This window comes from Camelus ferus, chromosome 15 (assembly GCF_009834535.1).
Source record: "Camelus ferus isolate YT-003-E chromosome 15, BCGSAC_Cfer_1.0, whole genome shotgun sequence".
NCBI classification, from domain to species: domain Eukaryota; kingdom Metazoa; phylum Chordata; class Mammalia; order Artiodactyla; family Camelidae; genus Camelus; species Camelus ferus.
The window spans coordinates 33239245-33256149 of record NC_045710.1 but is presented as its reverse complement, the minus strand read 5'-3'; the positions used below and the strand labels follow the sequence as shown (position 1 = coordinate 33256149).

The window sequence follows — 16905 nt, the reverse complement described above, 5'->3', positions numbered from 1 at the left end:
TGTCCAGAGGCTCTTTTCGACGTGGAGTCCCTGTGGCTGAGCGCTCGGAAGAACGTTACCCTCCCGACGGCAGAGGCAGTGTGGCCTCAAGAGGCAGAAGAAACGCGGGGCAGACCTGAGCTGGCGCCTCCGCGGGGTGACGCAGCAAGCTCCCCGAGCTCGCACACCACTGCCCCCCTCAAACAAGGTCTGGCTGCAGGTTCTCCCCCGTTCCCTGCACGAGTACAGGACTTGCTTGGTAAATTAACTGTGTAAACAAGATGGTTAGAGAGCATTTCAACCATGTGAGAGGATGAAAGTTTTAAGTACTTCATAACCACCTATTCGGTTTCCAAAGAACTCATTTGCTAATAAAACCATCCTTGGGTTAAAGTCTGCTTACTTTCCTCCTGCCCTTCTGGCAACAGCCTCTACGAGGGGACATCTGACTTACCTCATTTGGTTTCTGTATGTGCTTATAAGCTTTGCACTTCCTTACTAACACCCAGACTGTTCACTAGCTCAGATTTCAATGCCTTTTGTTTTAATGTATTTCTATCCAGATTTTGTTTGCTTTAAACAATAATACTTTTGCCTTGTGTTTTCCTCACACAGCACAGGGTTAAGTGAGATCTACACAACCAGCTCTGTAGTTAATGGATAATGAACTTCCCGCCTGTTGGTGCACTGTGTTTCAGGTGGGTGAATTTATACCCAGGAGGGTAGCCCTGGCTTAATCCTGGACCGACCCTCGTGCCACCAAATGCCACAGCTGCCTTTCATCACCTTGAAACCCGCAAGCAGCAAGGGGAAATTCGCTGTGAATTGTAGCAAGAGAGAAGCAGATCATGTAGAAGGATAATTTTTGAAACATGAGGTCTATTAAACTTTGAAATAAATTCCAAAGAGCATTTGTAGAGCTGCCTCTTCCGAGGCGTATTCTGAGCAGATTAGATTAGACCGGCTCACTTATGAGCAGTTCTCATACATATGCCCAAACTTTGTTATGGCTGATTTCAGAACATTATTGTCTGGAGGAGACACAGATGCACCAGGACGGCATCTGAAGTTGCTTCTAACTCTGGGATTTAAAGAAACACACTATACTCTCTTACACAAGATAGGTGGAGAAAGACTACTGTGTTATGTCTGCAGAAATATTTAGAATAGACTAAATATGGAACTAAAAACTATGTATATTAATCTGAAGGATCACCCTGAAGATGCCCCCTATTCTATTCAAAAAGTAAAATACTTTGTTAAATGTATCTCAATATGCAACGAAAGTACATAATCTTTTACTATTTGTCTGAAGTCAACCTATTTTCTTCTCAGAGTTTAACACTGTTGCCTTCCAGGTGTTTTGATGTGTGTGTGTTACAGCCCATGGCTCTTTCTAATTTTGCTGACATTCTCTCTGTGATCCTCAGCTATCCCCCCCTCACTTTTATCATCATTATTATTGCCAACTTTGTATAAAAAGAATTCATCAGAAATTTGATCCACAGAATTTACAATGTAGGCATCTCAACTTATTAAAAACCATAACTCCTGACATTATTACACCCTAAATTGCCTTAATCCAATGACAAATCGGGGCTGCCCTCAGATTCTTTATCTGTAAAAATTACACAATGCTCTTTGTTAATTTGAAATTTTTATTGCAACCTTGATACTTTCCCTCAGTGACACTGCTCTTATCCACAAAACACACTTTCATAATTACTTTCTAAGATACAAGAGAACTCATAAAACGGACAAACTGTGCAGTGGGCTTATGAACATTATAGAGTTTGACCCACTTTTTGATGTCTTGGCTTTTTTCAGTTATCCTCTTTCTCCACTAGGTGGCGCCTCCATGTGAATTTAAGAACCACCGTATTTAAAAGTTCAATGACTTGGGAACAACTTTTGTCTTCCTTCTGGGTGAATGAATGTTCTATTTGTACCATCCACCTTGGTTTTATTAAGTTGCTCATGTCTCAAAATCCAGACCCTTGGAGATCAGGGATCATCTCCTTTACTTCCTTGATATACGCAGTCTCTGGCACCAGGTCAGATACATAGCAGCCGCTCAATAACTAACAGCTCATTAATTTAGGAAACAGAGTATAACGCCTCTGCATGAGTCATCAATGGGCATGAGCTCACCCACTACCCTGAAAATCAGGGTCTTCTTTAACCTTGCTTCTCAACTTTACTCCCCCTAACCAGAGCAGTCGGCTCTATATACACATAAATGGAAATGATGTATAAATTGTTATTGAATTCACTTCGTAAACTATTTACTATGTTTTCAGATAATTAATACAGGGCATGATATGGCCCTCTGGCTAATTATTAAGAGGAGCAGGAAGAACGATTTTGAAGCATCTGCATTCCTCTATTCCATTTCAATGTTCCGGAGTAAGGTGGGTCAGTCGATTGATTCTGGAAACCTGAGAGTTAAACACAAGATTAGAGTTCTCTTTTCTTCCTATTTTATTTCCCTCCCCTATTTCCTCTCTGTTCTCCCTTCTCTTTTTCTCCATGCCTCTTTTCTTTTTTTGCTTGATTGTGTCTGTGGTCTGAATATACCTAAGAAAAAGTACGAAACAGCCTCAAAAGTGATTTTTGTGGATTCTAATTGCCTTACATTTTCATCAGATTCTAATTTTCCCATTGAGAAAATAGTCATCTTTGGGGGAAATCACAGTCCCTCATGTGTGTCAGATGTCATTAAATCTAGTGAACTCCTTGATTAAAGTGAAATGCGCCCCCTCGCGCCAGGCTACTGATATGCTAAGTGTTGATTTTTGAAGCACTGATCTTGGAAGAGGTATGTGTTGGAGGTGGGAAGGTGTAGAGGGAGGGCGAGATGGAGGGAGGGAAGGAGGGAGGGAAGGAGGGAGAATGTGTGTTTACCTTTCCACATCCCAACACAAAGAGTGAATATAAGACAAGCTACCAGAACCAAAAGCTCCTAGTCCTCATCAAATCAATTGAGAAATAACATGTAGGGATTAAGGACTTAAAATAGTCACTTTATAAACTGTCTAAGCCATGTCTGTGCCCTTGTTAACTAATCTGCTAATCCGTTAAACACAACGTGTGTGGCACAGCATTCTGTGTCTTTAAATGCCTCTGCATCCATCCACCCAGCACCACTGAATGCAGAGTTTGGGCCATGTAATTAGATTTGAAAAGCAAGATTTTGCTGAAAGTGCAAAGTGTCCGGCAGACCTTACAAGCAGCATCACCTTCCACACACTGAGTCACAAAGCCCTAAATCACCGGTTCCTTCAGGCCAGGATCAACTTTGCCTACCAGCCCTGAACCGAACCAAGAAGTCAGCCAGGGCCTCTCCCCTTTCTGGAAAGAGAGTCTCTCCACTCTTAGGCACCCAATTCCTCATATTCTTTTGTCCCCTCTTCATTCACCCACAGGTTAGATGCTTTCAGGTATGACCTGAAATTCATTCAAAATAGACAATGAACGAGCGATAACTTCAAATTACCCTCTCCAGAGGATTTTTTCCTTCACTTTAACAAGGATAAAGTCTTGAGCTTAAAGAAAAAAAACAAAACCCAAAAGACGCTTTTCTGTTATCCAGGGATGAGAAGTGATTTTCTAGGAGAGCAGGGTTTTCCCCATGCTTGTGGGGTCATGTCAGGGCGGTGCTCCACACAGCTTCCACCGTCCCGGGCACCCCAGCCACTTGTGGGCTCTGCAGCAGGATCACCCTGTCACTGTGGAAGATTAGGGAGAGGGGTGCACATCACAGAACTATGTCTTCTCCTCAGAATGTTCGTGTGTGTACAAAGACTGCCTCTGATAAATAACCTTACACACAGCATGGACTTCTCCAGTGCCTGCCTTTGGAATAATCTTTCTAATTATCCTCATCATCACAATAATGACAACACAAAAAACCATCATAAGTGCTGACTGTGTCAAAGTTCCAGGACACAGGTCACACAGGTGACATTTTCTCCCTATGAGGTTGGAGTACTCCTTTCTACATCTAGAACTACCCACTGGCCCCAAGAGCCTTGAGTCTGGGCACTAAACTGTGGTCAGAACTGGGGGACAGGAATGACTTGAGGATACTTCTACAAAAGTTCTTAAATTGTGCCTGGAAAGGATGTCTAAGAAGGGGGAATCAGCCATCACCAGGCCAGTCTCTAGTCAGGGGGGAGAAACTCAGTCGAGCCTGGAAAGTAGGCACTCCCAACAAAGAACCCCAGACACCCCCCAGGGTGTCCAGTGGATGAGAGAAAAGTGGGCGGGCCTGGGGAGGCTGAAGGGCAGCTCTCTCCCAGGGTCTGTGGCTTCCTGCTGGCTGGGAAGGTGAGGCAGTCTCTTGCTGGTAGCCTCATTCTTACAGGCCCCCAGGCTCCCTGTGCCTCCAGAAGTGATCTTGGACCCTTGAGTTTAGTGGGGAGACCAGCTCTGGGGGAGGGCGAGGGCTGGGAGCAGGATCCTGGCAGGAACAGAGAGCCTCCAGTCAGTGGTGGGATTTGTACTTCTCCAAGTGCTTCCACAGCCATCATCTCATCTGACAGTGAGCCCCCGAGACAGGTGGAGAACGTATTCTCCTCGGCATTTGATAGAAGAGGAAGCTGAGATCTCAGGGTTTCTGCAGAAACCCTAGAAGGTGAGAGGGGAGTGGCTGGAGCAGCAAAGAGTTGCCACAAGAACGGTGACTCTGGACAAACACGGTGACTCTGGACGTTGCAGAAAGCTGGGGTCAGGTGGGGAGATCCTGAAGGCCGCGTCGGTCATGCATTAGTCAGCAGGCTGCAGTGGCATTTCCAAGAGCCAGGCCTGCCTGCCCAGCCCCTTCTCCTGGCCTGGCCTGCCTTCTCTGATGGTGGTCACTGCTCCGCCCACACTCCCGATGCCCAGACACAGTGGGGAGGGCAGAGACCAGGCAGTGGGGGAATCAGAGCTGCTCCCTGCCACCCTTCCCATGACAGCCCAAGCCTCTTCCCTCACCTCAAGCTAAAAACTAGAGTGACAGGGACTACATGTGCAGTCTCAGATGTTCTTCCAACTGCTTTAACACAGAAACAGTTTAGGGCAAGAATCACAGCTAACACCGAACACCTCCCATTGGACTTGAACTTAGGCTGTCTTGCCTAGTCAATGCTCTTAATAACCATTACACTCTCCCGTAAGAGAATTTCCAGTCGGGGCTGGTTTGGGGTTTAGAGTCTGGCTTAATTCCCTCTATCAAATAGCTTTCCAACTGGGCTGGACAGTAGCTGGAATGGAGGCGACACAGGAGGAGCAAAAGCTGAGCAAAGAGCTCATTAATGGAAGAGAACTTGCAGGAGCCATGTGGCCTTGGGCAGCTTCCAGGTCAGAAGCCGAAGCTCCCAGCTGGCCTCTGAATTGGGGGTGCTGATGGAGACCTCTAGACGCTCGTCTCCTGGGAGGGAGAGTGGCCTGGAGATCTCCCGGGAGCCTGATACACAGGCGGAGGGATATGTACCCACCACAGCGCTCCACCACTGTGACAGCTGCCCTCCAGGGCAGCCCTGCAGTCAGCCCTGGCCGCTGTGTCAAGGAGAAACCACCGCATACGGTGTGAGGAACCCTTCGGCGGCACTGATAGGATGGAACAGAGACCTCACCCAGCCATACAACACTTCTGCCCAGATGCACACCTGGACCACAGGCACCGGCCACTGACGCACACAGGCACAAGCACGCAGGCCAGACGCACACACCTGTCGTCGCAGTAGGTGAACTTCATGTCCATGCTGTGGCGGCTCAGGAAGGTCTTGCTGTCCAGGGGGATGTCCATGTGGGACGGGTGCTGGATGGGCTCGCACATGATGATGAGGCAGGACAGCAGCGGCTCCTTGCAGCCACACAGACCGCTGTGAGGGGGGCAGCTGTTGTAGACCTTCACCTGGCCCGTGCAGTGCAGGACCTGGAGACCAGCCACGGAGGTCAGCCGTGGGGCCGAGAGCACGGGGGCGGGGTTGGTGGGGCAGGCTGGGGACCCCAACCCGGGCCTGACGTCTCCTACCTTCCAGGTGGCTGACTTGAGGTTGACGGTTCGGCCTCTGTTGGTGACCGTGCACTTCATCCTCATGAAGAAGTCCCGCTCTGTGGAGACGTCTTTGCTTTTCTTCCCAAAACCAGAGCCTGGGTGGGGAAGGGGAGGCGGAACCGGCTGAACTGATATTTGTGTTTATATGCAGAAGGGGGACCCTGCTGTACTTTTTCTGGGGGACTGTATTTGTGTTTTTCCCAAGGCGCGGCTCCCTCAGCACGCAGGCCTGCCGTGAACACGCAGCACCACCCTGGCCCAAGGACCAGTGCTGCCTCAGATCCGCGGCAGGTGGGGGCTGTTCCACGGCTTTATTTCCCATGGCACCTCGCACGTGGTCAGTGCTCACTTCAGAGCGGCCAGACAATGAGCGACCATCAGTCGTAACCTCAGCAAACCTCTCCTGGGCAGGCCCAGGCTCCCTAGGAAGTATTCCAAGGAATAGCCTGGCAACAGCACAATGACTCCAACAAGGAGGATAAGCCTCTCAGGTGAGCAACTTCCCTCAGACATCCCTGTCTCTTCTTCATTCCTGCCCCTCAGGAATTTGAACCCGCCAGGGCCCTATTTTCTACCTGCAATGGCTGCATGCAGGATCCTGCACCATTAGCTTTCTCCCTAAAGTGACGTACATCAGGGCGTGAGAGAGGCTGCAGGTACGAATCCCCTGGGATTTGGTGAGCAAGTTCACCTTGACAATTAACTGTACACAGATCCTTTCTCAGCCAGAATGAAATACATCACCAAGACAAACAAGACTGCTTCCTTCCTTACAGTCTCCAAATATCCTGCTCATCCAGAACTTTCCCCACTTTTTGTAAAAACAACAACAAAAAAGTAATGCACGCACTAAGTGCCAGCTGAGCCCCCCTGCCCACGTGTAAATTCTGCCTCCACCACTCCCATCCACCCAGCGCCTTCCAAGGTGCACTCCTGCCCCTGCCCAGCATCTCAGAACAATCTAGAACCTTGTTTCAAATAGCCACACCCCTCCCTCCAGGCATGGCCACCAGCCTCTGCCCTTAACCCCCTCTGGGAGCCATGATTTATTTGAGTGACATGTCCCCAGATTGCTGCACATCTAATGAATTGTGGCATCTTTGAATCTACCTTAAACATCCCTAGGAGAGCCCACTAAATAAACCAAATGGTGAATCCTTTTTTAAAGAGAGAACACTCCTCCATCATGATTATAAAAACGTCTCTCCCATACTGGGAGACCTATGTTTCTTGTAAGTTTAATTTCCATAGGTGGGGTTTGCATATCACGAGATATTCTTGTATCTTGGGGCCTGGACCCGACACAAGGACGAGCTCAGGCGCTGGCGTAAGTGGGCTGGAGGGCCTCATTTGTGGCTGTGGCATGGGCTATGATTGTGGCCTCCTGACCTGTTCCCCTGTGAATTCTCCCCATTCTGCCACTTGGTTAATTTTTCTAAATGTAGCTCCAGTCAGATTAGCCTACCCCTGCTTAAACATTTCCAATAGCTCCCCTCTGTCGAACAGGATGAAGTTCGAGGGCCAGATACCTGGCCTTCAAAGCCTTCCACAATCAGCCTCACAGCCTTATCTTCCTCTGGCCGCTCACACTAACCCTTTGCTTACAGATCATGAGTCCACTCAGGTCGGCACCTTCAAGGAGGCTTTGCTGATTCACTGAGTTTGATCCCAAGTCCTCAATACAGGGACCAAGAGACCTAAAGTTCTACTCAGATCAATAGAGCACAGTTATGCTGAATCATGGCTCTCGAAAGCTGGAAGGTCCTAGACTCAGCCTGGTCCAATACTGTCAATTTGAAATGAAAGACTCCAAGGAGCAGAGAAATGAAGTGACCTGGTTCAGGTCACATGGGCCGACTGAGACTAGGGTCAGAGGTTAAGCTGAGACTGAGAACTTAAGGGCCAAGTGGTTTCCAAAGTAGAGAAGAAATAAGACATTTTGATTTTCTCAGGCTTTCAGAACCTGTTTTAGAAAAGGATTTGGAAAGTCTGGTAGCCTCTTCCTCTTGGAACCAAGTAAGACTTTCTCGGTAGCAGAGAAGCTGCCGAGCAGCCCACAGAGGGCTCCTCAGCCCGTGTGCTCCTGGGGCTGGGCTCGCGGGGCCTTCAGGGATGGGGCAGAGGGGCTGGGGAGGAGCTGCTGGCGGGGGTGGGGGAGGCGGCTGTAACCCTGCACTTCGCAGTCTCAGTCTGTACCAAGGGTAGAAGTGGGCTAATGAAGTGTCTGCTTTTGAAGTGTGTGTGGTAATAACAGCAAAACCTTGCAGGCTTAGTAGCACTGCCCGTTATTCAGGTTGGACAAGCACACACTCCACGGCAGTGACAAGTGAGAGGTGGTAAAGGGGTGTCTAGACTTGGGCTGAATCTGCCCAGGACAGAGACTGACTCCCAAGTTCAGAAGGGACCTGGAAAATCACTGAGCCCTGCTTCATTGCAAAGCTTCAGTCTGCGTAATAATATCTCTATTTGTGCCTTTGCTTGAACGTCCCCAGTTACAGGAGATGAAGCAGCAGCTTTGACTGTCATTGCAAAGTGCCTTCTGCGTGTCCCCAACCACTGGCATCTGCTGGGTGCCCCACAGGTAGGGTGCAGTGCATGAGACCTTTTAACTTTCTTCTCTGTCAAAAACTACCTGTTCCTATTTCTTATCACCAAGGACCCAGATTCATTCCTTGGTACTAGGGTAGCTAGTCTCCAAAGGTGGCCCCAGTGAGCCACATCTAGCATTCATGGCCGTGCATAGTTCCCTCCCACACTAAGCGGGGCTGACTTGTAACTCACTTTAACAAGAGAATGGGGCAGAGTGGTGCTGGTGCAGTTTTAGGACTAAGCCTTTGGAAGGCCTGGCAACTTCTACTTCTGTACTTTCTGGGAGACCTGAGCCTCCATGTCAGAAGTCTGGCTCCCACACAGAGAGGGAGAAGCTCTGAGACCCCATGGAACGAGCGAGGGGATCCAGCTGTGACAGCATCCCAGCTGAGCCCCAACCTCCAGCTCCTGGCCACTAGGGGTCCCAGAGGTGTGGGGGAGCCATCTAGTCTTCCCACCAAGTCCAACCCCGAGATGATGGCAGCCCAGCTGCCATCACATGGAGCAAAAGAACCATCCACAGAACCCACAGAATCATGAGAGTTAATAAAATGATTGCTTAAGCCACTATGTTTGGGGTGGTCTCTTACACAACTATCACACGGACAACCACAACACTTCCCATGAACACTCTGGCACAGATGAACTGACTGGTTTGGGTTGCATCACCTGGCAGAGATGCAGCACTCAGGTGACGAAACCTCCTGGAGGCAGTGTCCTAACCCAAGGGCGTGTCCTAGGAGTATGCTGTCAGGCACCAGGAAGAGCCAGCATGAGGCAGTCCTGAGTATGGGGCCTTCTGGTGCCCGCAGTCTCATCTCACAGGCTCTGCCGGGTGTTTTAAGGATGTCAGTTTTTCTCAATCATTGTGGCTGTGATCCATCCATCCTAACTTGTAGACAAAGGGGATGCAGATGCCCTCCCAGGTGGCGTAAGAAGGAAGGAAACACAACGAAGAGTACCTTACCATTTTTGAGACTCAGGTTCTCACGGATCTCCTCGTGGTCACAGGGGTGAGTGAAGTCAAAGATGCTGTGTCCTGTGAGCTCCACCTGTTTCAAAAACAAGGTTGGGCTTCATTAGCCCTGACACTGAAGAAGTCTCCAAGAGGAAGCTGGGCCCCTTCCAGATTTGGAGATGGGGAGGAGACTGAATCAGGTCTTGTCATATTCCAGTCTGCAGGTCTGCAGACACACAGGTGTAATAGAGTTCATGACTGACATCATTCACATGGGTGGGCCTGTTCACCTGGTTGGCAGAGCCGTCCACCAGAATAGCCATCAGCAATGCCAACCCCAATGCCAGGGGCTGAAAGTGTGTTCCTGAGGTTTGCACCTTCAGATCAGAGAGGAGCAGGGGGGGCACATGCAGAGAGACAGGTCAGGAGGGATGTGATCAGAACGTTCCACTCATTTCTGCCCCCAAATGGAAACATTTTCCTTTTCTGAAAGAGCCAAAGGAGGGTGTCACCTGTGTGAGTCCCATGAACTTGCTGATGTTTTCTGACAGAAAGATCATGTCGCCATCTTGGGTCACCACGGCGATGAAACCCTCCAAGGCTTTCAGATACAAGTTGTCCATCTGCTGGTCAGCCTCAGCTTCAGACTCATTTTCAGAGCAAACTGAAAAGAGAGGGGGTTTGGGCGGCTTGCATGAATGTGATGGGACCGGTATGGATGGATGTCTGCCAGGGATGGCTCAGAGGCATGACGTGAACTTTCCTGGAAACGCACACTGCCCATAACGTAAGTGTCTCCCACACACTCGAGCAGCAGGCATCTGATGAGCACCAGGGCACAGAGGACACCCTGCCGAGGGCTTTGTGGGCACATGGCTGTGGTGGTGCCAGGGGCGAGGGTGGCGGCAACAGTCACAGACGTAGCAGCAGTTATAGCAGCAGTGGGGACAATGATTTTTGCTAATGTGCACTGAGCAATGACAACATATCAAGTACTGCACTGAGCATGCTGTGTAATCTTCAAAACACCTGCAACATGGGTACTATTCTTTGCCTCATCTGACAGATGAGGCTTAGAGAGGTTAAGTAATTTATCTGTGGTTATAAAGGCTGCAGCTAGTGAACTCGGGCAGCTGAATCCAGAAGCCACACTCCTAACCATTTATAGGCTTTGGAGTCAAGTAAACACAGATTCTATTCCCCCCATTAGGCTATGACTCTGAGGAAGTAACAACCTCTCTGAACATCAGTTTCCCACCAGCTAACTGGAGATAATAATTTCTATCTCTTTGAGTTGTCAGGATTAAGTTACCATGTAAAATGCCTAAAACGTACCAACCATTGTGAATTCTTTCCCCCTTCTGCTCCCTCCACGACACTGTCACTGCCGTCCAATCGTTCCAAACCTAGCTGGGGGATGTGTAGCACACAGAGATGCAAATCTAGGTAAAAGCTCCCGGGTGACAGACCTGGGCGCCTAAAAGGAATGTAGACAGTTAAGTGCTGAAGAGTTCCCAGGAAGAGGGGGTCACTTTGGTGTGGTCAGAGACAAGTGCTCAAAGAAGGGCGCTGGAAGAGACTCATGAAACAGGGATTTCACTCTGTTTAATGAAGGAAGGGCTTTCCGGAGCCCAGTGGGTTGGGCAGATACCAGGAAACATAGAGGTGGTAGAGCCTGGAGCAAGCGCCCTCTGGGGACTCTAGTTGAAGAGGAGGGTCCTGTTTCCCACTCTCATCGATTGGCCTCATGAGGTGGTCCAGGTCCCAGAAAAGGAGCATCTCAGACCCCTGCTTTAGGGAGATTCATCCAGCAATGCATGCAAGACAGTCTGGAGAGAGTGAGGACCAGAGATGTGAAGCCACATGAAGAGGCTACTGTGTTAGAGGCCGGCTGCAGAGGTGGTTGCTAGGGGCAACCTAGGAAAGCACCCGCCTCTCCAATCAACCACTTTGAGTAGCCCTGGCATATCGAGGACACCTCTGCTATCTGCAAAATTTAGACCCAGCTCTTGTCCCAGACAAATAAAGCTCTCAGGTCCCAGGCCCTTGTTTCTTAAGATCAGACCACAGATTTTATTTCAGCCCTGTCTCTCCTAGTGCATTATTTAACTCCAAACATACATTTACTTATAAAAATTTGTATTCATCCAGTACGAACATCAAGCCCAGTATGCCTCCCTATTTTACAGAACAAGGGGATTAGAGAGTAATTTGTCACTTGTAAAAGTTATATTCACTTAACCAAAAGGAGTCTTTCAAATTGAGACTGTTCTAGGAAATGTAAAATGCAGTTGGATTTATGGGCCACTTGGCAAGGGGCACATGGATGTCATGAAACGAGGTTCAAGGCCCCTTCTGCAAGGGCACTGGATTTGTTTAGTTCTCTTTTCTCTTTTCCCTTGAGCCCCTAAATTTAAGCTCTGGGTCATATGCTGTTATTCCTCAGGAAGAACAAATCCAAATTAGGAGATGTTCTTACCAAGGGGCTTCAGTGGCATCACTGGGGACTAGTCACCTTCAGGACACATGACTGGCAAAAATGCCAGAGTCACAAACGCTGCCCAGGGACAGGCCAGCCTTTAGAGCCAAGAGTTGGGCTGTACAGAGTAGTGTCTTTGTGACTTCCCTCTGTTTTGCTAAAATGGTAGAACAAAATGAGGGAAATTCTTTCCTCTTCACACCCTGATTCAGGCGGCAAGCCTACGGGAGGGGAGGCTACCTGGGAATGACCCACACTTGATCCCTGCTAACTGATTGGTTAGCTGAACTGATGATAACGGACCAGAGTTCCTCATGCTCCCGGTTAACGCCTATATTTAAACAGGGGCTTCAGGAGACTTCAAACTGGAACATGCATCAGAGCCACTGAGAAGACCTGCTAAAACAAGGATTTCTGGGCCCAGTGCAAAATAAAAATGTGGGACCTCTTGTTGAAAAATTAAACCATGCCCAGGGCCCTTCTAAGTGCGGAAGTCCCCATGGGACTCCATGGGTCACACACTCGTGAAGCTGGTCCTGGATGGGCCCCGGCCCACAGTTTGATTCAGTAGCTCTCAGGTTGGGAGGGAGCTGAGAAGCTTCTTTTCTAACAAGTTCCCAAGTGATGCAGACTTGATGCCGGTGGCCCTAGGACCCCTTGCAGAGAATCATGGCCTGAACTCAAGTCCTACAAGTGACCCTAATACCAGGAAAATCAACCTATTTTGGCAGGGGCTGAACTATTTGGGGGATGGGTGAGGAGCTGTTATCAACGCTGTTAAAAAATCACACCAGATAGGTGAGCACCTCCTCCAGACAGTAAGGGCCCGCCCTGTGATTTCTGGCCTATTGAGGAGATTTTTTTTTCTCTTCAATTTCTTTGATCTCAGTGGCAACACTGACTTCAAAATCTGGAGACAACCCTATTTGGGTTAACTAGGTCCAGAGGAAACAGTTCTGCTTAAAATTTCCTGTTTTTAACAGTTCCAACACGGCCAAACTGGTTTCCATCCATGCCCAGTACACTCGCTTCCAGGAGGTGGCGAAATTGGCCACAGCAGCTGGCCTCTGGGAGGGAGGGAGAGGGGCGCTTGGGGCCCACGAATGGAAACAGAACGTCTTGGAACTGAAGTCACAATGTCTGGGGGACCAGGAAGTCAGCAGCCGCCCCTGGGGACCCTGGGACAGCAGGACCTCCTTCCTCTGTGGAACTGCTTGCTCCCACAGCACCTACTCATCCTTCTGGGGTTTCAGAAGGAACCTGGCAGCTCACTGTCAGATTGGAGCCGAGGGTTACAACTGCGGGGCCCGAGGCGGCCCCCCACGTGAGGGGCCAGGGCTCAGGCACATCACCCCAGCTGAAAACGGCACTGCTTTTTCAGTCCTGCTGTTCCATGGGAACATCATGTCTTCTGACTGTACCATGAATCTCCGACTCAGTGCGAGGCATGTAGAAAACTCACTCACTACGTAGTTACACTCCTGCTATGTGTCTGCTGGGCACAGGGCCATCTGCCAACAAGTGTCACTTACTAGGTACTCAGGCCTGTCCTAGGGAGACTCAAGTGTAAAAGCAATCCTTTCCCTCCAGGAATCTACGGACTGGTGGGGAAGGTGCAGATAAATCGCAGTCAGGCTGCATAACAATCCAGGAGTCCAGGGTGCCGAATACAGAGGAGCCCGTAGTAGGTGCTGAGTAAGCCCCCAGTGGGGTCTCTAAATTGCCTGGGGTTCCAGGTCTCACCGACCTGCTCCCCAGGACCCTTCAGGGTGTGACCCCAAAGAAGAGGGGCGGGGCATGCAGGTCAGAGGCACGCTGCTGAGATGAAGCGTGCTGGGCCGGGGAGCACAACAAGAGTCTTTAATGCTAAAAATAGCCCCGGTAAACAGGCTTTGATGACTCCCCACAGCCAGGATATGCGCGGGCTGAGGTTTCGGAGCACTTTTTCCGGAGCACCGCTCATTTCCTTCAGGCAGCACCGCCCGTGAGGGGCGGGACCCTGCGGGCAGCAGGAGCTGGGCGTCTGGGGTGAGCAGGCAGGGTGGCGGGGCAGAAGCTCCTGACCAGGCCCGAGACCAGACCAGCACAGGTGCTGCTGGTCAGGGTGCACTTTTATTCCACTGGGGTTACCACTCCTGCTTCCTGCTCTGAGAAGTCCCAAGACTGCTTTAACTCTGAGTGATCTTCCTGGCGCAGCTGGGCTTGGGCAGGCCTTCACCACGTAGTCACCATTGAAGGGGCTTTCCTCTCACACCGGTTCTTCCCCTCCAGCCCTCCCAGGCCCGTAGACCCATGACTGCTCCACCCTACCCCCGGTCCTGGTTGTGCTAATTGCAAAGCAGCCCGTCAAGCCACGAGGAAGCTAATTTTGAATCACTTACTGGATCCATAGCCACACCTTTCAACTCCACCATGACCAGGGAGTAGGCTTAGGCTGCCCTGACATTTTGGCAGAAGGCACTGTTTTATCTGACCCTGCTGGCCTCCCAAAGGGCTTTGAAAGTCCACCATTAGAAATTCATTCCTTTGTTCTATACATGATTTATTATCCTATCTGACCTCTCAGTATTACTCTTCATAAGATGCAGCACAGGGCTGGAGTCAGCACATACCTCCAGACTGACTAGACTGTTTTAGGTTAAAGGGAATGATCTGAACAAGGCCAGTATCTCTAGAAGAGATTGTACGTTAGCTGCTCTCAGCCACTAACATCCCAGCAGGAATCAGCCTATCAGCTCTTCTCCAAATAGGACAGAAAAAGGCCTTGGTTTGGAGGGTAGGTGGGGCACAGTAAAAAAGCAGGGGTGAAAACCTGGGATTAGAATTCTGAAAGTGGGGCATCAGAAGGCACCGGAATAAATCATACCTGCCTCTGGTCCCACTTTTCCTGCATGAAAAGGTCACGGCAAAACATTTTAAAACCACCTGTCCCCTTTTATGTCTTTCCCGTAGTGGTCTAGGGATCAGGAAGTCACACTGTCTTATTAAGATTGCTGTCTTCGCTATGCAAATGTACCAAATCAATAATAAACCTGACATTTCTTTTTAGAAACCTCACTTCACACTGACCTCTAGCTCTTGTGTAAAATGAATCTGATTTCTCCTTGTGCGGCTGTGGGGAAGCCAAAACTCAATTCTACAGTGAAAAGCCAATTTTGCATATTAACTGCGGGTTAACGCCCTCCAAATGCAGGAGTGACCCTCATCTGGTTACAGTTTGTGGGGCTCATCTTGAAAGAGGATTTAAGACAATCAAGCAGTATTTTCAATGATGTTCCCGTCAGAGTGTGTTCTGTTCTTGGCCCAGCGTGGAAGCTAATATCATAAAGCTATTGTTTCAGTTTGCTTCCTGTGATACAAATCTCAATCGGCCGCCCAGACTCCCAGCCTGAATTTCTCAGCGTTGAGGTTTCCTCTCCAACATTCCCACACAGAACAGCCTACTGTGAAAATCAAAGGGAAACGTGTTACTAAGTAAAGAAGAAACTTTTCTAAAGCAAAACCTGGTCTTTTTTAGCCTTTTGAACTCTGAGGTATGCAACCAGCTATTTCCTATCATAAAGTGAGCCAACGTCGGCACTCACCTTTGTTAGAAACGCTTCAATAATGAATCTGTGGTTTGCTTGGACTTGGGAAAGCTAGGCAACTCTGCATTTTGCTAGAAATTGCTAGAAGGTGGGTAAGAGGACGGTAAAGGTCGACTGTGGGTTTTCTTTGACATCATTTCTCCAGAAGCTTATAATTATTATAAATCGATTTTCTTGTTCATAGTTAAGTTTTATTTCTAAGCTGTAACTTATTGAGAGCATAATGTGTGTCAGGCAAGAGGATAAGGGCTTTTATATCCATTATCTCAGTCTTTGAACAGCAATACAAATACTGGTATCCCTTTTTGTGCAGATGAGAAAGTAAAGCTCAAAGGTAGTAAAGAGGTTTTCACAAGGCTGCAAGGAAGGCAGGCAGCCGGACAGAGGACTCCGGGCCGGTCCATCTGCCCACAAACCCTATACTTCTTTTTGTTGCACTGCATGTTTTAAAGAAGCAAACGAGATTTAAAAAGAACAAGATCCTGTCTCACATAGAATTCCTGAAAACAATTTCAACAACGGGTCTAAAGAATGTGTGTCAGGAGCCTGGAAGAGAGGGCACTGAATGCCTCCCCTCTCCGCCTCCCCCAGGCGACGCGGGTTTTACGAGAACTGCTCCTTCAAGGACGCCAGGACCAGATAGCCAAATGCGGACACTTTTCATCCTTTCTGTCATTTCTTTCCTCTGGTCGGTCCAGGGCCAACCCCAGCCAGAGGGCAGGCACTTGGTGTCCACGACTTGCAACAGCCCCTGTGAGGGGATGTATGGTGTCTCACTGTGGCCACTCTGGTCCTATCTCCCTGGGCGTGCCTGGCACATGAGGGTTCACACCAGCATACACGCAGGCAGATGTGCTCAGAGCCTCTGATATGTGCCCTAAGCCAACTCTGAAGCACTGGGGAGGACAGTTAAGTGCAGAAGAGCACAGAAACCAACGCCGCGCACCAACAGCAAGGGGAGAAGCAATCACTGAGCGTGTGAAGCTCTCCCACAAATGCCTCTATTGAAGGCTGGCCCCCATTCCTCTGTTTAACTTTGGTTCCCCTGGCAAGGGAGAACCCTTCTCTTCCCTCCACTCCAGCCCTCATTGACAACTTCACCTGGCCAGGGTTACAGAATGCTTCTGCCCTCCATGTCCCTCCTTCCCATGGGTCAGGATTCAAAAGAACTTGAACTCTAGGTGCAGTTCCTTATGTATTAAATGTGTGATGCTGAGCAACCTTAAATTTTCTGTGCCTCACCTCCCATCATCTATGAAGAGAAAAGTCC

The 16905-nt window shown here is 49.3% G+C and overlaps 1 protein-coding gene across 1 annotated transcript in view; it reads right to left on the bottom strand.

Annotated features, from left to right (window-relative positions):
- EPAS1 (endothelial PAS domain protein 1) overlaps positions 1 to 16905 on the bottom strand; it is an 83555-nt gene that overhangs the window by 18471 nt on the left and 48179 nt on the right. The window contains exons 3-6 of the mRNA XM_032497440.1: positions 10082 to 10233; positions 9579 to 9663; positions 5999 to 6117; positions 5694 to 5899 (exon numbers count right to left, since the gene is read on the bottom strand). Coding sequence (XP_032353331.1) covers positions 5694 to 5899; positions 5999 to 6117; positions 9579 to 9663; positions 10082 to 10233 — 562 coding nt within the window. The remainder of the gene's footprint in view (positions 1 to 5693; positions 5900 to 5998; positions 6118 to 9578; positions 9664 to 10081; positions 10234 to 16905) is intronic.